The sequence below is a fragment of the Haliotis asinina genome, chromosome 15 (assembly GCF_037392515.1).
Source record: "Haliotis asinina isolate JCU_RB_2024 chromosome 15, JCU_Hal_asi_v2, whole genome shotgun sequence".
Taxonomy (NCBI): Eukaryota; Metazoa; Mollusca; class Gastropoda; order Lepetellida; family Haliotidae; genus Haliotis; species Haliotis asinina.
The window spans coordinates 16446636-16468039 of record NC_090294.1 but is presented as its reverse complement, the minus strand read 5'-3'; the positions used below and the strand labels follow the sequence as shown (position 1 = coordinate 16468039).

At 39.8% G+C, this 21404-nt stretch overlaps 1 protein-coding gene across 1 annotated transcript; it reads left to right on the top strand.

Moving 5' to 3' along the window:
• Positions 1 to 17817: 17817 nt before the first annotated feature.
• On the top strand, positions 17818 to 21404 carry LOC137266427 (glucans biosynthesis glucosyltransferase H-like). The gene has a single exon (XM_067801919.1). The coding sequence runs from the start codon at positions 18478 to 18480 to the stop codon at positions 20530 to 20532; it is 2055 nt and encodes a 684-aa protein (XP_067658020.1). The 5' UTR covers positions 17818 to 18477; the 3' UTR covers positions 20533 to 21404.

Genomic DNA, 21404 nt, shown 5'->3' with positions numbered 1-21404 from the left:
TCTCGCATTGTGACTTGATAGCATCAGGACTACGTGAGTGTTTTAATATCATGTTCTTGATAATTAATAAACCCGAGAAGACCTGTATGAGAATTGATCTTCAGTAACCCATGCTTGTTGTACGAGGTGACTAACGGGATCGGGTGGTCAAACTCGCTGACTTGGTTGACACATATCTTCGTATCCCGGTTGTGTAGATCGAAGATCATGCTATTGATCACTGGATTGACTGGTTCCCAAATCGTTATTTACTGCCTACTGTTATACAGATTGAATATTGCGCAGCGTTAAACAATGATAATTAATATATATATAGTGGATGTTCGCGTACAAGTTTATTGGGTTGTTGTAAACTATGAAAATCTGCGCGTTTGATACATTTGGACATGCAATTCTTTGCATGCACGTATGAGTAATATATATGACCATTCACGTATTTGCGTGTGCATGGTAGCTTATGTGTTTGTGCATATGCTGGAAGTGCTTGTTGCACCAGAGAGTACATTCACATTAATGCAGATGTCAGTACGTACTTAACATGTTTGAAGCAAATGAACCCAACACCGCTCGTGTAAATCTAGAGTATGTGGCGAAAAAAAGACGAAATTTATATTATTAGCAGTACTATTATATTTTATAAATTTAATTTAGGAACGGTTTGTAAAATATGATCATTTTCAGAGAGGGTTAGTCAAGGAAACTGAAATTTTGAGAGAATAAACTTTATAATAATTCATCTTATTACTCACCCGTTGAAACTAGTACTAATTAATAATTTTACAAGGTTATTCCACATCGCGTGATGCCGTATGTATGACGTCAAAGTGTTTTACATGTGTGACGTCACAATGCTATTGCCTGTCACAATAGTATTAGACCTTGATTGACTCGCGGAAAGCTGAGTGTCACCACACTCGTTGAATTCTTAGGAAAGAAGTGAGTGAGTTTAGTTTTACACCACACTCAGCAATATTCCAGCTATATGGCGGCAGTCTGTAAATAATGGAGTCTGGACCAGACAATCCAGTGATCAACAACATGAGCATCGATCTGCGCAATTGTGAACAGATGACATGTGTCAACCAAGTCAGCGAGCCTGACCATCCGATCCTGTTAGTCGCCTCTTACGACATAGGAAAGATGTACTTTGCTCGACATTATTTTGCTTATGTTGGATGAGTAATAAATGAAATGCTAAACTATGTCCCGTGTAACAGCATATTTATGAAACTCGTGAATGGTATCAGTATTTGAATTTAAAGATTGTCAAGAAAGGCAATTGAAGGTGTTATTATTGAGGTCACTGGAACAAGAACTGACACGGGAAAGGCGCTATAACGTTGTGTTATCTCATGGGGAAATTCTAGGACTTGAAATGTGAAATATGACATACAACGACATCGCCACAGGAGTAAAACTGTCAACCACGTCAACACAAGGAAGTGTGTAAGGAGTAGTGTATGGGGACAGGCATTGCACGCATACCTATAGTAGGCAGAGGTGAATGAAGGATGACACAGAGGATTTCAGTTTTCCTCATAATTTCAGAAATTATTCCAATTCAATAATATATTTTATAGAATGTTCCCCGCCCATTCCGAAATGGGAATGTGATGAGTAGAGACTGTTAGACCTTAAGATGGGATGGATTAAGTCGACTAGGCCTGAGGATGGGGCCAGTGTAGCTTACTAGAGTTGAGAATGGAAGGTGTATAAACTGCTAGAGCAGATAATGGAATGAGTATTGACTGGTAGGGCCGGTAACTAGTGGAATAGAGGAGGCTGTGAGAGATCAGAATAGAAGGGGTACATGCTGCTGGAATAGGTTGAGAATAGGATGAGCACAGACTTCTAGTGCTGACAGTGGGATGGGTATAGACGCCTACAGCTGACATTGGGATGGGTACAGGCTTCTCGAGCTCACAATGGGATGCCTACAGGCTTATAGAGCTGACAATGGGATGTGTACAGACTGCCAGAGCTGACAGTAGGCTTAGTATATACTGCTGGAGCTGATTATGTGATGTGTATGGGCTGCATGAGCTGAGAATAAACTGAGTAGAGAGTTTCCAATGTGATATGTATGGACTGTTGGAGTTGATAGTGGGATGGGTATAGGCTGACAGAGTTGCCAATGGGATGTTTATGGACTGTTAGAGCGATGAGTATAAAGTACTATAGCTGACAATAGGATGATTATGGAGTGTTAGAGCTGACAGTGCGATGAGTATAGACTGCTAGAGGTGACAATGGGTTGCTGATAGAGTTGATGATGGGATGAGTATAGACTGCTAGAGGTGACAATGGGTTGCTGATAGAGTTGATGATGGGATGAGTATAGACTGCTAGAGGTGACAATGGGTTGCTGATAGAGTTGATGATGGGATGAGTATAGACTGCTAGAGGTGACAATGGGTTGCTGATAGAGTTGATGATGGGATGAGTATAGACTGCTAGAGGTGACAATGGGTTGCTGATAGAGTTGATGATGGGATGAGTATAGACTGCTAGAGGTGACAATGGGTTGCTGATAGAGTTGATGATGGGATGAGTATAGACTGCTAGAGGTGACAATGGGTTGCTGATAGAGTTGATGATGGGATGAGTATAGACTGCTAGAGGTGACAATGGGTTGCTGATAGAGTTGATGATGGGATGAGTATAGACTGCTAGAGGTGACAATGGGTTGCTGATAGAGTTGATGATGGGATGAGTATAGACTGCTAGAGGTGACAATGGGTTGAGTATAGGCTGATAGAGGTGGTGATGTGTTGAATGAGGAGTAAGTTATATCGGACACTCCAAGGCCTTTTAGGGATGTAGACAGCATGTACGACTCTTTATCCCGCGATCCCTTCATGTTAAAATCAGAGGTCAGTGGGGACTTATTCTTTTGTGGGATCCCTACGTGCTGGGGCAATGACGACACTGAATGACGATCTACCCTGGGAGAACACGCCCCACCCCCACCGCACCTCTTGTGTGAAGCATGTACACGAGTACAGCTGTGTGTCGTGAGCAGTTGCAATTGAGTGTATGGGAGCGGTGACCCAGGTCCAAACGACTCGTGTGTAATGTCTGCTAAATGGGGGTTCGGGGAGGGGACTTGAATGAATTGTAATGCCTTGCAATGTAAATGTCTGATAAGGAAAGTTGTCACAATGGCTGGCGTGAAGTGAGACGCATCATGCTTGACATCAGATGAAAGGAGCCACACTCATGTTAAATTGATCGATTTAACTCCTATCATTGTAGTATTCATATCATTGATACAAAGAACATGCTTTTCTGTATGGATTAACCCTGACTTTGCTTTGTAGAAACACGTTCTTTCACCTTCGTTTTAAATTAAATTGGTGACAGCTACAGCGAAATGTGATGAGAGTTTGCAGGAAGCGTTTGTGAAGACTTTGGTTTGGGTGTGTTTGTGACGGAGGCAGCATCCGCTCGCCTTTTTACGAACACCTGACTGATTGGTAGTAGGTCTATCTGGGATTAACGCTTATGAAGCTGATTTTGAAGCTATATTTTCCCAAAGATGGTGTACTGTCAGATATTGATACTGTGGCAGGCTTTAGATCGATATTAAAGATATCTTAGACCGACGTCACGCTGAAGACCCGGACTCGATTTCCTTCTTCGGTACAATGTGTAAAGTCCATTTGTGGTGTCACCCGCCGTGATATTGGTGGAATATTGCTAAAAGCGACGTAAAACTCACTCATTCACTCACTCACTCACTCAGTATTACGATCGTCACCGTCTAAACAATAGAAGACCTAGATCTGTTCCGGGGAAGTACCAGGATCGATACTTGTGAAGTTCTTTGATCTGAAATTCGTATAACTTTTGTCCTTTCCCATCTATTGTAACAATTTGTATCAGTTTATTTAATGCAGGAATATTCCATATTGACTTAATATTCCATACAATATTTATTAATGATTTACCATTATATTTTAATGTTATATTTTCTCTTACATGTGCTACATCGTCTAAACAGGCAAACAAATCGGATCAACGAAGCTAGAATTAACGCGATTTCATAGATAAAAATGAAGAAATTTTAAATTGAACCAATTTTAATCATAAAGTTTTTAAATCCTCTTAATTAAAGCAACATTGTAGCTTTTTAGACGACGAAACGCTCGAATATTTGTCAAAGAAGATAACGCCAGAGTAATTATTGTATTCTTGTTCTCTAAGTTTGTCGCTCCTTGAACATGACAAATAGCAACACAATCTTTGTGTCACCTCAAAGCGTAATACACATGTACTATTTGTGAAGGCGAAGGCCGACACGCCCAGTGGCTTTCACTACACAATACGGGATCATTTTAAATGGTAAATACATATTTACACGCCTTAAGAATTCTTACGTGATAGCGATTATTTGCACGTTTTGATGTTATAGACGTGTATATTCTGAAAAAATCGTCATTGAACATACGCCAAATGACATATGTAAACCATATTTTTCTGTGTAGTTGTTTATGTAAACATTCATCAAGGTGAACGATTGCAAAAGGTTTAGACTAACCGGTGTCAGTGCAAATAGTCCACCTTTGAGATGAATGAATGATTGAGTGAGTGAGTGAGTGAGTGAGTGAGTGAGTGAGTGAGTGAGTGAGTGAGTGAGTGAGTGAGTGAGTGAGTGAGTTTATATTGCACTCAGCAATATTCCAGTTATATGGCAGCGGTCTGTGAATAATCGCGTCTGGACCAGACAATCCATTGATCAACAGGATGAGCATCGATCTGCTCAATCGGGAACTGATAACATGTGTTAACCAAGTCAGCGAGCCTGACCACCTGATCCCGTTAGTCGCCTCTTACGACAAGCAGAGTCGCCTTTTATGGCAAGCATGGGTTGCTGAAGGCCTATTCTAACGAATCGATTCATTATGTGTGGTAATGTTCAGGTTTTCATGGGAACAGTTCAGTGTAGACTAACAAAAAATATGTCTTACAGAAAAAATGTTCATAGTTAAAAACAAATAAAAATAGAATGAAAAGAAGCCCTGGCCTTTTTTCATTTTCTAGACCTGCATGGGCTTTCTTGTTATATTGGCTTCAGGGTTCTGTATGACAGACTAGGTACATTAATGTGTTCAATGACGAGGAATCGATGTATTCAGCTGAAGGCACATGGTAGATGTGGATTCAAGACATCTATTATGTTCAGTGTGTAGTAGAATTTCAGGTATAATTTGAGTTGTATAGTGTAATCGATATTGGTTATCGACATGTTGTCGACTTCAGGTATTTCACGAATGAGTTTAATCGTCGAGCTAAAAGCCAAGGTTCGATACCCGATATGTTTCAAGTTACGTCATGTGTGAAGTCTGTTTCTGGTGACCAACGTTGTGACAGAACTTACTGCTGAACGCCGCGTAGAACAAACCTTTGTTGATTTAACTTTTACTTTCAGAATAGTGAGTGAATGAGGACGTTTTACGCCGCCTTTTGCAATATTCCAGCAATATCACCAAATATAGGCTTCACATGTAGGAAATCGAACCCGGTTCTTCGACGTGACAAGCGGACGCGTTACCCAGTAGGCTACCCCGCTGCCTCTGTGCTTGCGGTCTGTCAGAAAAATCGAACTTTAAACTTTATATTTAAATTTGCATCAGAGACATGTCTTACTCATAACTTAATCTTTCTTCACGTACAAAAGATTCATTTACACACAGTAAAACATAAATTTAGAACAGAATCCATGAAACAGTTGACATTATTTCCTTCTATGCAAAGTTCGTGATTTGCAGGGTAATGTCATGGAACTGTTTTCTAAATTATACGAAACAAGATGGAATACCTTGAAATTCCGCATTAAATAACCACGCCCATTAGCATCTGATTGTTCAGTTTAACCTGTGTATATCACTAGATCCATAGTGGTTCATGATTTTCTAACTGTGCCACTGTTCTGTGTTAATTAGAGGACCCGTGAAGGTACAGGGGTAGAACAGGCCTTCAGCAACCTATGCCTGCCATAAAAGGCGATTATGCTTGTCTGATCGCGTGGTCAGGTTCGCTGACTTGGTTGACACATGTCATCGGTTACCATTTGCGCAGATCGACGCTCATGTTGTTGATCACTGGATTGTCTGGTCCAGACTCGATTATTTACAGACCGCCGCCATATAGCTGGAATATTGCTTAGTGCGGCGTAAAGCTAACCTCACTCACTCACTGTTAATTAGAATCAAAGCAAGCTGAGTACCGTATCCATGAGATGAAGAAAAGTAGGGGGTCCTGTGCCTTATGGTCGATAAGGAAGTCACAGACGAACTGAATGCGCTGAATGCATGCACAACCAGCATATAATGCATACTGTATGTCGACACACCAGTGTATACACGTATATTGATTATCAACATACATTCATGATGAACCGTTTTTGTTGAGAGACGTAACAGACTGTTCTACAACGAAGGGCTTTGCAAATATTATCATACACGCTTTATTTACTGTATTTTTAAATTGCTAATATTTTAGTTCGTCAATTCAACCGCATTTAAACATAAGCTGTACAGAAATTGTTGCTGTGTGCTCTCGGTGCAAAAGACTTGGACTATAAGTAGGTATTAATTGGTCAGAATGAGGTACGAATGTACACACATTAGTATGTAGACAAAATGCCTGTAGTTCGGGTAAGCATGCATGTCAGTTCTTTCATGTATTTCAAGAGCCACTTCAAAAAGTCAACTTTATTGCAATAAACCTTTAATTGTGTATGGTCTGTGTTTAGTCCATGTTACGAGGTGTGCGGGGCTGAGAAGAGTTCAAGATTTAGAGGTTGTGTTTTGAATTGGTTGTCATGACCATGGCATAGACTTGAGTGAGCGAGTGTGGTTTTACGCCGCTTTTAGGAATATTCCACCAAAATCATAGTGGGGGCTGACACATCGGAGGGATGATTGGACGCGCTAACCATTAGGCTACCCCACCGAACTTAAAGGCCTGTTCTCATATGAATAGGTCCTGTGTGGGACTTGACATTGGGATTAATGTACCTCTGCCTGGGATAAGACATATATGTGGTTCGACATTTGGCATGACATTGTATGTTACATGACCTGCGTTACAAGTGACGTACTCTCAGGACAAATTAGCTGACACTGGACACGACGTGACTATGAACGTTACATGACATACTTTGCACTGACGGTCCTTCGAAAGGAATCCTGTCTAGGCTAAATAAAAAAGTGAAGTTTTACCGCCCTCGAAACTTTTGGGGAAAAATGTGCACGAGAGACATTTAATTTATTCATACGCAGCATTAGGACTTGACTTTGGGCAAGACTGGATTACATGACGCACCATGGATACGACATATATTGCGTTGAGGACTTGAGACTGGGTATGACCACGTATTTAATCGTTTCAGACCTGAGCTGGACCCATTCTTTAATATGTATTCTAGGTTCTGTGAGACAGTAGGTGACTTTATTTTTACGTCTCAGTTGTTCCACAAACACCGTACCTATGTGGGAAATTGAACCCGGGTTAACAGTGTGATAAATGAACGCTTTAGCCACTACCCCACTTATAGAAAGACCCAGGTGTACACACCTGAATAAGGAAAATGCGGATCCGGGATTCGAACCCACGACATCTTGCACGGTTAAGCCAACTGTACACGATACCGTATCAAGTGGGTCATTTATCAATTCTTCAGACACAATATAGTTGGGACATGACACGCCATGGATAGGCCATGCGTACACGTTTCATGATGTGTTTGGCATGTGACATGATGCTGTCGACATGATGCAGTGGCTATGTGGTAGTGTTACGGCTATAAACTGAACCAGCATCGCACAGATGGACCAATTCTCTTACGCCAAACTGAGTGAGTTTGCTTTTCTCCGCTTTTAGTAATATTCCAGCAATATCACGACGGGGGACACAAGAAATTGGCTCCACACATTGAAAACCATGTGGGGAATCGAACCCGGGTCTTTCGCCCTGTGTGAACGAACGCTTAACCAATAGACTACCCCACCGCCCCTTTGAACAATTGAAAATGAGAGGTCTAACCACAAAAGGAGTCGGTTTATCACTAGGTGTCACTCAAAACATGTTTGTTTGTTTGTTTGTTCAACACATAAAGATTAGATCTTCAGATCGGGAGTCAGGCTTAAATGATCCATGTCATCGTGTGCAAACTGCGTTCATCGATGTTCATGATGTCAATCACTGGACTGCCTGAACAGACCATCGTCATATAACAGGAATAACATGTAAACAAACAAACAACAAATAAACAAACTTACGATTTGTTTGAGTTGCTGGCATAGAGATGACACACCTTTATGGATGATTAACTTTTGTACGTTAACAATGACGACGTTTCGGTATGGGTGTTTGTACAGTTTTCAAGCATAGTCAAAATAAAGAAGCTGATCATATGCTTGAAGACGGTATAAAAACATACACAGAAACAAGTTGTACCATAAAGGTGTGTCACGTCTAAACAAGCTTACGACATAACCTTACTCGATATCCAGATGGGAACATTAAGAGTTCATAAATATTTATAAAAATCTTTGGAGCGAGTTACAGTCCCTTAAGACAATATCTGTCACAAATAGCATCGTTAAATTAGTTTGAGGAATCCATTCAACATGTGTTTTAAGAATTTCACTTACATAAACACACATGTCAACTGCTGTTGACGGACGTCTGTTATGTACTTAACCGAAGTTTTTATCACTTTGTTCAGGGAAAAGTTCACAATATTCAAGTCTCCTTAAAAACAATTTCTTCTATGGAATCATCACTGAAAAAAAAACATGAAGGATTTTTAGACGAAAACTCCAAACATCATCAATTGTAAAACGTATTGTAAATGGAAAGAAAATGAACAGAAATTTGCTGTCCTTTCATGCTGGAAATTTTAAACAGGAAAAAAGATATAAACCCGGTGAGAAGGACCCCGCAATTTAGAAGTTCACGTATGAATATATAACATGCTTGAGGAAACACAGACAGGCGTTGAAGTGGCCGGCCCAAGGAAAACATCTCTTTAGTACACATGCAAGGATGTCTGAAAAGGCACAACGTTTTTTTAAACTTTAAAAGTGGATTTTAACATCTTCCTGATAAGCACGATGGCCTTCAGTGCGTGAGGATTGTAACAAACGGGAATTGTTTAAGGGAAAGATTTCCCAACAGTTATATGATTAGAATTGTAGATGAGAGAGTAAATATTAGAAACATTTTTCTGATAGTTTATAAGGTTATAGTTTCTTATATCGTAATTTTTATTTTAAAGAAATTACCTTACCATCACGGTGATCTTGCTTATCTGACAATCGCTTTTTTTTGTTTACTGTTGTCTGACGCTCTGTAAATAAATCTGGACCAGATAATCCAGTGATCAATGGCATGAGAAACAATCTTATTAACCGTCGCTGTTACCCCCGCGTTGTACAGCGAAGCCGTTTGCTATATGTGGGTTTAACGGGTGGTACAGTTCCGAGAATAAGAATTACACTAGACATTTACTGATGCGACAACGATGTGATTACTGAGGTCCATGTTGACGGTGTTCAGAAGTCGGGTACAGCATACTGGAGGATGTCAGCAATGCAAAACACACAAAGCATCATTACTATAACAAGAAATATGTCCAGTTTAACATTTGACATCTAAAAATGTCTTCATGAATAATATAATGTCTTCCAAATAATATTTAGCAAGATGTCAGGTGTTTGTGAGAAGGTGAGTAACATTCTGCCACACCATATGCATTCGTTACAAACGCATATAATCGGTACAGAATGTGGTACTTTACACAATTAAACTGTGTGATAATCAGTATATATCGTGCTTCTTTACACCATTAAACTTGCAATAATCGGCACATATTGGGGTACTTTACACAATTAAACTGTGTGATAATCAGTATATATCGTGCTTCTTTACACCATTAAACTTGCAATAATCGGCACATATTGGGGTACTTTACACAATTAAACTGTGTGATAATCAGTATATATCGTGCTTCTTTACACCATTAAACTTGCAATAATCGGCACATATTGGGGTACTTTACACAATTAAACTGTGTGATAATCAGTATATATCGTGCTTCTTTACACCATTAAACTTTGCAATAATCGGCACATATTGGGGTACTTTACACTAATAAACTGTGTGATAATCAGAACACATTGTGTTTCTTTACACTATTAAACTGTGTGATAATAAGAACATATTGTGTTTCTTTACACTTTTAAACTGTGCGATAATCAGTACTTATTGCGGCACTTTGTATTATTAAAATGTATGATAATCAAAACATATGTCGTACTTTACACAATTAAACTGTATGGTAATCAGTACATATTGCCATACTTTAGACAATTAAACCGTGTGATAATCAGTACACATTGTATAATTTTACACTTCATAAACCATGTTATAATCAGAACATATTGTCGTACTTTACACCATTAAACTTCGTAATAATCAGTACATGCTGGGCTTCTACAAAAATGATGGATAAGAGCTTCATAATTCTCTTCATCAGATAATTTAAACAGTTTTATAAAATTTCTGCTTTTTCGTCTTTTCTCTAGCGTTAATGCGACACATCATCAACAAAGCACTATAAGTGCCGAAAGTGCCCGGAAAGATTCCAGTGGGTGTAAATATGAAAACATGAATAATAATTAATCTGAAAATCAATGATGACACCAGGTGTCCGCTCCAGGGGATGAGCATGTGCTGTCCTAGAGGTAGCTCCGTCACCTACACGCTACTGACACACACTTGACACACCTTAACACAGTCTGGATATATTTTGTTATCACTATGAACGCGTTCAGAAGTGGTTTGTTAACGTACCTTAAACCATTTAACACATCCGACTGTATTTAAACACCGAAAGAGCTAACATATCAGAGTGACGCTAAATTTTATTCAGGTGGATAAGTATCTATGTTATTTTGCACACTCATTCTCTAGCGTCTACTTTCACCATCGTCGTTGATGCTTATTCTCCAGCAAGATGAAAAACTCTCAGCTGTTCAAATCCAGCGACTCCATAGACCAAGGAAATTAAATCTAAAGAATTTTAAAAGAGTTAATCCACTTGAACTTATACACATGCTGACAATTTAAGGAGTTTTAACTCAATTGAAGTTCTTGGTTTTTCCGTGTTAACTATTTCAGGAGTTTTAATTCAATTGATTTTGTGCACTTCGTAGCAATTTTAAAGGGTCTTAACTCATGTTTACGTTGCACACAAACCAAATCTTCTAAAAGAATAAAACATTGAAAGAATGGGAGACATTTAACTTCCAGGCATATGTAATATTTATCCTGTGACACCGTAGCGCCGAGATTCCGAGCCCATGGCCGTCATTCAATACACACCCCCACATCTGCACACATCCGTTCGCATCTAGGCTAATGAAAACATACAATGAATGTGGGCAAGGTTAAGCGCTCTTTAGCACATGTATACGTTTGTAGTTCCAACACAGCGAAGGGCTTTACCATTTGTCCTTGTGGTCGGCTAACATAATAGTATGTCATCAACGCCTGTTTATGAGTTACAATCAAAAATTCCACAAACAACGCTGAATGATTCAGTGTGGTTAACATTGCTGTGAGAATGTAATTGTTACTCATAAGATCTAACAATTTTCTCTGGAAGAGTTGATTCTACTTATCATATGTATTTGTTGTTATTGTGTTCACATGTTCCGCCTATATGACGTCAGAATGACGTCACAATAATGTAAGAACATGTGCACTGATCAGTCTTGACATTCGCCTTCAGAGCTATGTTTCTTTTAACGTTAAATGCAATTTGTTTCTGAGGATGTCAATTCATTGGCACTGTCGACTTATATTTAACAGGCACATTAATTTCTCTACATATACTGAGGGAAAGAAATAGGGGATCATATGAAAAAGACACATGTTCCTTTATTTATTTTTTTCTGTTTTTCTGTACAAGCTTTGCATCGCAAGGCTTGTGAAAAATAAATTGGAAAAATAAGGAAACATATGTGCTTTCATGTGATCTCTTGTTTTTTTCCTTCAGTATATTTTAGCACACTGTCTTACGCCTAAGTGAATGGGTGGGCAATATTCAGATGGAGTTAATTAACTTTACTGGTCGTTGCTCATGTTGTTGGTCATTGGATTGTCTGATCCAGATTCGGTTATTTACAGGCGGATGAACTGGAATATTGTGGCGTTAAACAACAAAGAAAGACAAAGGCAAAACATTTACTGATGGTTGATGACACCACATCACGTTTTCCCATGTATTGACAGAGAAACAGACAGTATAAGATCCCAAAGTCCTCTTTGGTACACTCGACGCTTGATCATTTTCACTTTTTAATGAATAATGGAGGGCAAAAGTAGATTTAAAGCTTTGCCCGTGTTTTGGAACTTGATCATACCTTAATACGTAAGTAAGTCAGCTACATGACAACAGTATGTAATAATCGAGTCTGGACCGGAAACTCCAGTGATTTATATCTTGAGCCTCGATCTACACAAATGAGATATGTTGACATCTGTCAGTCTAGTCAGCGAACCTAACCACTCCACCCCTTTGGTGGCCTTTAAAGACAAGCGTGGGTATTAGAAGGTCCAATTCTTACCCGTATCTTAAGTCGAACCGGAGCGGTTACTCACAGAGGTGTGGTATTCTCACGATCATGATAGAAACAGAAATCACAGAAATCATAGAAATCATAGAAATTCGTAGAAATTCGTAGAAATTCACAGAAATCGCCTTGCTGTTTGATTCGGAATGAACGACATCAATCCAATTTATATCTGAAAGATAGTTTGGCGGTCAACGTTGCAGGGGAAATATTTTTTCTTCTAAGAGAGGTGACACGGAATCATATCTTACATGCATGTGAAATACTTAATTTCATTAGTCAATGACGCTTTAACAAATTCCCGTGTCAGCCTATGACCGCTCTACTGAAGAGACAATTGATTGATTAAGTAATGATGCTGTATTTACATAACGATGACTTGTATGATGATGCAGCTGCTATCGCAACATAAAAGGCTACAGTGATTGCGAAGGATTTGATGAATGCTTCCATCCAAGACTACCTAAGCCCTCTGTGTACCTGTCAGTCATTACAGATTAGTGTCTGACACGACCAAACTGTTTGTATAACGACTGATGATAGTCGATCTAGAATATTTACCTATGCTTGCCATTTATGCCCAAAGGTTTCGCCTACTGTTCTTTGGTGTAGACATTTAAAATTTCAAGCCAGCTGCCATTTTGTGGAATTGTTTCCATTGTTAAATGATTTTTCTGCAAAGATTTCTTATGCATGTGGAAAGGGTTTGTCGCATTTTAACGAATTTCAAAAAGAATAGTAACTGTTTGATATTTTGAATCTCAGTTGTTAGATTGGACTACGGAGGAAATGGTACCAGGATTTAATTACGATGTCCGTGACTTCCTGACGTAATCCCCTTTGTGTGCACGAGAAGCCGGGGGAAGGGGGACCGTGCAACCTCATGGGTGGGAAACTTTCGCTTTCGGATACAGGTGATAGGAATCTGGGACGCTGGTGCACACGGTGGTATGCAAATTCCTCCTCTGTCATCAAACAGCCGTGCACTACTTAAAATAACGGCACTTACAACAAATGTCAAGTTTAGAATTGAAATGGAAATACCACCCTGAGTTAGTTTGCAAGCCCGTGTGATACAATGGCGACAGGCCCATCTGTAAACAGTACATCAAGTGAACGCAAGTAGGGTTATGGTAGGAATGGGAGAAGCGTTTTCGGGTTCGACATTATGTCAATTGGGGACCAGGGAAGTTTAGAGTAGATTAGGACGAACAAAACTGCCGGTTGCAGGTGTAAATTGTGTTTATACGTTTTAACGGTTGCGGGTAGCTGACGAAGAAGTTACGGACCGATCCGCTTTGATGTCACACGGTAGGCAAAGGTGTTTGCGTCTACACGTTACATATATTTCATATACATTTAAAAGTTGTAAAGGACAGTTAAAAACGGTAAACGGAGCCCGGTGGTTATGTACACAATGTAGAGTTGGGAGGGGGAGGACTTGACTTGCCTATGCATGTGTCTGTGACGGATACCACCTGTGGACACGGTACGTAGCTCACCTTTTCAAGAACAGCTCGTGTCATCACTGTTTCATACTGATTCATAAAACATATTTATTATATAGTCAGAAATGTATAACCGACTCGACCCGACTCGGGGAGATATTTCTTCAGAATATGAATAGATTATATTGTTCGGTTATATTAATTATGAATAAGAAAATTAAGGGTATTGTCAGGTATAGTTAAGAAATTAAGGACATTGTCAGGTAGAGTTAAGAGAATAGTGAACATATTTTGAAGAGAATAGCACATCGGTAAATTCGCCTTGAATGATACCTTTGAACGAATAACTATCCAGTGCGAATTACTTCATGCCTTTCAAAGTAAATCCTGTTTTTCGGAATGTTGTAAATTTGAATTCAATTTAAAAGGATTATATATGATATCGACATTTGTTTTTACATACATAATTGATAGAAATTACTTTGAGTTATTATATTTATAAACCGGTTTGTTTCGATTTAGCTGTCAATAAGTTTGAATTATTTTTCGACAATTTATTTATTAGACAAAATAATATACTAATGAATAGATGTGGGTGAATTTTACCCTAACTAGTTTCCCATGACCACTGTTGGGCAGTAAATAAACCGGATAAGTTATTACTTTTCAGCTGTCTTGACGTCTAATTTGGGCACTTGGTATCATTCTATCATTATGATACAATTCACCTCTGTTCTGTCTGGCGCAGTATAGAATCGGTTTCAGCTGTGTATCAAGTGTGGTCACTCTTTGGCATTTGTGTTTCAAATATTCAGGACGTAGCAATTGATAAACATCATATTTCCCTGGTTACCAGTTCTCCTACCGATCTCCTTGGACTGATAGCAAATATAGGAATGCCTGACATTACATATGAGGATATATCTATATTACTATTATAATAGTTAATTAATAACATTGTAATATTTAAAAGAAACCAATACTATATGAGAAATTGTATAAAAGCATAGTTTCATTGTTGTTGCGTTGTCATGCCAAAACAAGGACAGATCCAAGGATTCGGTATTGAGGGGATGGCGTTTCATTATGAGGTATACATACCACAATGTGTTTATTTATTTGTAACACGCGGACCGCCTTGTCCTCATTGTTTTCTCAGTGAGACAAGTCGAATGACGTCACAAGAGGACGGGCGGGGAATAAGGAACCCGAAGAGGAACTGACTCCTATGAGTAATGCTGTTTCATATTGTTACATCCCAGAATCCGGGAAGGTCACTTAACACTGACTCGCTCCTTATAGTATATAGGTGACGAATCACTTATGCGGCGTCGATGAAGATGAGGTGGACATGACATTGTAATTCTGAGTGAGTGAGTGAGTGAGTGAAATTTGAACGTCACCTTGGCTTCTAATTCATTACACATTCATAATTCACACTGATATTTTAGAAATGAGGGTTAAGTCAAACTGCCTCTCCACCCTAAGCAGTTTTAGAAAAACGAGACTGTGCAGTCTGATTTAACCTGAAAATTTGCGCTCCCCTACAAAGAAGGAATCGATTTACAAATACATGCCTACACACGTGTGTGATGATATTGTGACAGTTCTTATATATATACGGTCTAATTAAATGTGGGATTAACAAATGATTAATTGATCTTAAATAAGAATTTTTTGCGTTTGTGTAACGTTTGTGATAAATGTCACACGTTTCTTAGTTACCAGGGGGCAGTGGGGTAGCCTTGCATTTAAAGCGTTCGCTCGTCAAGCCGAAAACCCAGGTTCGATTCCCTACATTGTCCATTGCTGATGTCCTCCGCCGAGGATAAACTCACTTATGTACTATCCTTTATTGCATAAGTTGTGATGTGTCTCTTCACTGTCTAATGACTGCTGTGCATGCACTTTTACAGACATTTAAACTTTTTAACAATAGATTGCACACCCCCGTTCACAGCCATTGAAATTTGTTATACCTGAAGGCCCCGAATCAGCAAAACAGGATACAGTCAGCACAAGATCTTAAAGGGGGAGCTGGTAACTGTCATATAACTTCTATTTCCCAATAAATGGTTGACATTCTTGAATGGGTGTTAAATGGGTGTAGTCCCGGCTGGGTATGGTCATGTCAGTAGGTCAAAGACTGCCCAGCCTAAATCGCAATCTGTCCACGCCCGTATGAAAGCTCATCACATCATTATGCATATTCATTGTAATGCTTGCCGCAACTATTTGTAGGACAGTGTAAGGAGTATCCGGGCCGGGCTGTCACGCTTTCACGTCTTCTTGGAATCTATTTTGAGAGTTGAGTACGGGTAGACGAAGAATAAGAATAACACATTTCTAACAGCCATTGATTCGTATCCGTTTCGTAAAGATACAGTCTTGGAATGAAATCTGAAACTAGTTTCACAGATGACTACCGTAAAACGGTTTACGGATTACTCATAAAGGGGGTTGTTGATGAAATATAGCTACTCGAGTTGCATCAGGGGTCCGACTGAAAATGTCGACGACCGTCGGTCACGCAGTTCCGGCTCGATTACAGGATTGCAAATATGTCCTAAATCCATCTCCCCTTTCGGACAGTCTCGCTGCTATTTTCGTACCACGTCCGAAATATACCATGACCACATCGTGACGCGTCCCTGAGTTGAATTTATTGCCATCTGTCACCTCCAAACCCCTAACCGACTACAAAACAGATTAACGAAAGGCGTAGGTTGTTTGAGACAGACATGTATGAACACCTGCCCAACTATCATGATCATAAATTTGAATACACTAACATTTTAAGGGTGATGTTAAAATGATAAAGATATCCACGTGAGCAAATTTGAAATTTGTTAAGCTTAATTAAAAAAACACGAAAACTGGAACCCCTTAATTACATCGTTTGAGAAGGTTCATTTGTACGTCTGGTTTAATCCTTATCGAAGTGAGAGAATGGTTTTACAAAGACACCAGAAATGGACTTCACAACTCTTACCCATGTGAGGAATCAACCAGCCCACTGCCTTCAGCGTGGCGAGCGAACGTTTTAACCACTAGCCTACTCCACCGCCTTAAACCTGAAAGGAACTGTGGTCTAGTGGACAATTTACTACAAATAAATACATGTCATATTTTCTGATGTCTAGTGGAGATGCAATTTATTACGAATGAATATTTTCCGATGTTAGAAATAGCTTAAATTTGGCACCGTTTACTGGAGTAAATACGAATTAATATGGGCCTATCTGTTTTCCATTAATGCAGTCACAGGATGACTATGATATTTTTAAATCTTTAAAATTTGTAAGGTTTAGGTAGGGATTAAATGCCACAAGAATAATTAAAGAAATGCTATTTTGGCAGTAGTGCATCGGTGAAGCTAGCGTTTCACAAGGCTGCCGTTTCTTGACCCCATACAAACACAACTGCGTGCTCCCATACTAAAGGGAGCAATTACATAACATTTGGGCGGAGGTAAAGAGAATATTTGATTTTCTAATGGACTTGCTAATGACTTTATATTTGCTTTAAGCGCAGGTATGTTTGGTGTGGTTATGCAAATAAATTATTTTAAAATTTGAAAAGAAAGTTATTGTAAGTTATGACAACATTAGAGGTAGATCATAGTTAATGCTGTTTATTATATTGATTGTGTTGAAATGAGTCACGGTTGAAATTGTTACGCTTTCTCTTTGATGCTCCTCTGGAATTTATTACCAGGAAACTGTAGTTTCCCTCACGTTTAAATACGTATTGTTCACGCATGAGAGACTTTCACCGAATTCTATATCGCTTACTGTCCACCAATCCTAACTTTCGTAAAAATGACAGAACGCATAAAACAAAAACGTGTTCATCCTTTCAACACATGTTATTGTGTTAGCATAACATGCATATGGTTTATCGTGCCTGGTCCTGTCAAATGTTCACTTCTCTGTTTACAGACAACGAGATTTCGAACACAGACTACAGGACTGGCTACTCGGACTGTGACAATGTGTAAGCATGAGGTGATTAACAACGAGCCACGCACAGGAGGGTGGAACTCTGATTGACGTTTACAGCAATGCGTGCCTACGTAAACTGGGACAGGAGACACCCATTGGCTGGGCTGGCTCGGTCTTCACAGTGGGCGTGCCCTGACTCGATGAATTTAACTAATAATTTTGAAAACTTACACCACGACTACAAATAACATCATACCATCTAGCGGTCAATCCCTTTGCCGGACCTATAAAGGGAAAACTGGCTAAATTTATGTCTCATTTAAACTCAAAATATAAAGGAGTGAGGACGTCAATGTTTGTCATATGATCGAACACTCTCCTGAAACCACGATGGACTTGTGACATTTCGAATATTTGTGTTCTTTAAGCAGACACAGAATGAATAGGACTAAACGTGTTTTCCTCTATTTCACCTTCTGGGTGATATTGGCTCTTGGTGCAGTTTTGCTGAACATATTCAACATAGACTGGTCAAAGACAAACATATTCCAAGGAATAATCCTCACCGTGGTGTTAGGCGTACTGCAAGGTTCCGTGCTGGAGTTTCCCGTTATGACAGTGGCAACACTGCTTGTTGGAGGGGATAGACGAGAGAATGACAGGGTTTCGGGAGATCAGTTCACCATCGTCCTCAACTACAACCTCCTCGCCGTCAGCAAAGACGACATCGACGAGTGTCTTCAGACCATGTACGACGCTTACATGGGAAACCTATCTGAGAATGTATGTGCTGTGTTAGTAAGCGCTACGAATTCAGAGGAACTTAAGGCTTATGAATTGGAGGTGAGAGATAATTTCAGAGCAATGGTGTATGATGAACTCTTCAGAGAAGGTTTGAATTATGCCAGTGGGGATAGAGACCTTGTAGACTCTCTTCGGTTAAAACATATCTGGTCGAAGTTTGACGATATGGATCGTAATATTTTCGTAAGGACGTATTTAGATGAAATATGTGATCGTTTTGCTCGTGATTTCATGGTTGTTCACAGAGTGAGTAGGGTCCTGAGGAAATGTGGACAGTACCAAGACTTAATGCTTCTATCTCATGGTGATGATGAGGCATATGCATATACAGATAAAGACTACTATGGAAGGCAAGCCAGGCCATATGGGCAACCTTTGTTTCACGACTCTGAAGATGTGGAGAATATTTTCGGACGTCAGTTTGACTATACCTTGGTCCTTGACGGCGATACGGGTGTTGTAAGGGGATCAGTGTTTCAGTTGCTGGAAATTGCTGCTGCCAACCCCGACAGGGGAATCATACAACCAGCCATAAAACTACATTGTACAAGTACAGACACTATCTTCATGCATTTGGAACGAATGAGACAGGCTATATATGAACCCATGACAAACGCTATTACTGCACTACTGGGCCAGTCGTCCTATTTCGGTAAGGCTTTGATCAGGAACTCTGTTTATATTGAAAACGTCATCGGAACCAGAGACAATCTCATAGAGCGGGTTCCTGTTGATGTTCTCAGCCATGACACCTTTGAGGCAGCCCTTCTCAAACCTCTGTACGCCGGGTCCGTTTACCTTCTGGAGGCGCCTTCCTACAACTACGTGGCTTGGAACATTCGGGAAAGACGGTGGAACAGGGGCGAGGTTCTCTTGTCCATGTACTTTTGGAAAAACGCCATCGGGAAACCAATGCGATGGATCCAGAGGAAACTGCAAGGAGAGAAGTTCAACGCCACCAAACTGAGAACCGAATCTAAACTGGACTTTGTAACGTCGTACATTGCTCACTCCGCCCTGCGGCAGATGTTCATGAAGCCGCTGTTGCTGGCATACATCATCGTTCACTATCAGACGCATCTCCGTTACAGGTACGCCTCAATCATAATCGTCATGTTCCTCGTCCTCGTCTTCCCAAAGTTTGCCACCTGCACCCGAGAAAACTACAAGTTTGTGTTCCTCGAGACCGTCGCCTCCATTCTCCAGTTCACCCCGGAAGCCATGGTGGGATGCGTGCGCATCGTGCGGGCCATTCAGGCCAATATTAGTGCGTCAGTCAAATGGGTTCCTCAAAGAGCCGTGGAGGAAGAATTCAAAAACTCAAACCCATTTATTTCAAGTTTTAAACATTTATGGGGCTATTGTTTATTCGCAGTGGTGTGTGCTGTGCTTGTAGGCTTTTTCGCAAGAGAAGCATTATTGATCCTAGTAATGCTTGTGACTTTGTTCTTTTTACCATTTTACACGGGGTTTACCTCACTTACTCCAGACTTTAAATCATCCAGGAGTGTTATGGAGAAATATAAGGCAAATGTGGAGACAGAAATCAGCACCATTGCACAACCCGACAGCAGGGCGGGTCCTGAAAAATACGTATTTACAAACATTGCTACTACCCTCTCTACTCATCCGGACGCAAATACGCGGTACAAACCTTTCGCATTCCGTGGCCAGTATAACGTTGTGTAAAGACAGAAATCCGTAACCAAACACTGGCCATTTGCAAATAGCATTGACATGGATTCTTTAGAATCCCTATCCATCGGTTCTACGTGTTCACTCTGCTCATCATCGGAACAATTCTGATTTTCGAGGCAACCAAGATCGATTGAGGATGTTCCGTTTGCTCATATTTCTATACAGTCAGTATCATGCTCATTTCATGTTTCCAACGCTGTAAGATTGGACGCTGCAGCTGGTCAAAGTGATATAATGCCATATGCAATAGTCTTGTCTCGAATTATTGTGTCTACGATGTGGTATGCCTGATGTTACTACCTGCTCATGTGGTCAGTGTTTTTTTGTTCATTTGCGCAATGTTCGGTGTTATCGGTGCTTTGTTACTGAAGGTTAAGTACTAAAATATACATGTACATTAGTTTTTAAAACTGGCCATTGGCAGGTGGGTTGATAGGAACATCCGTCCTAAACAACGGTAATATGTTCTTTGAGGACAAGAAAAGAAAACAACATGAATCAAATAAGAAATGAGGTGCCCTAACATTAATGCAAGTGCTTTAGATTAAATGATGGAGAACTCACTGATATATACCACGACAATATGAGGCACTCAGAATTGCAATTCATGTTTTAAAAGTACAAAGGACTTTGGGTCATTTCAACTTCTTTAGCTGTCGTGTAGTACTTACAAATTTGATGGTTTTCTTAACTTTAGAATATCAATTTTATGTGTTGTGTAAATATCTTCCCTAAGGTAAAACTAGTGCAATGTAATACATTGGTATTTTGGCTCCCACGAGCTCAGAATCAAAACTTCAAAACACGATAGACAAGTTACAAATTTAGATTTCACTGTTGCAATAAAGCAAGTTTTATGCGTG

What these genes read in the sequence shown, in the direction of transcription:
- LOC137266427 (XM_067801919.1), top strand. Translation starts at nt 18,478, where the DNA reads ATGAATAGGACTAAACGTGTTTTCCTCTATTTCACCTTCTGGGTGATA.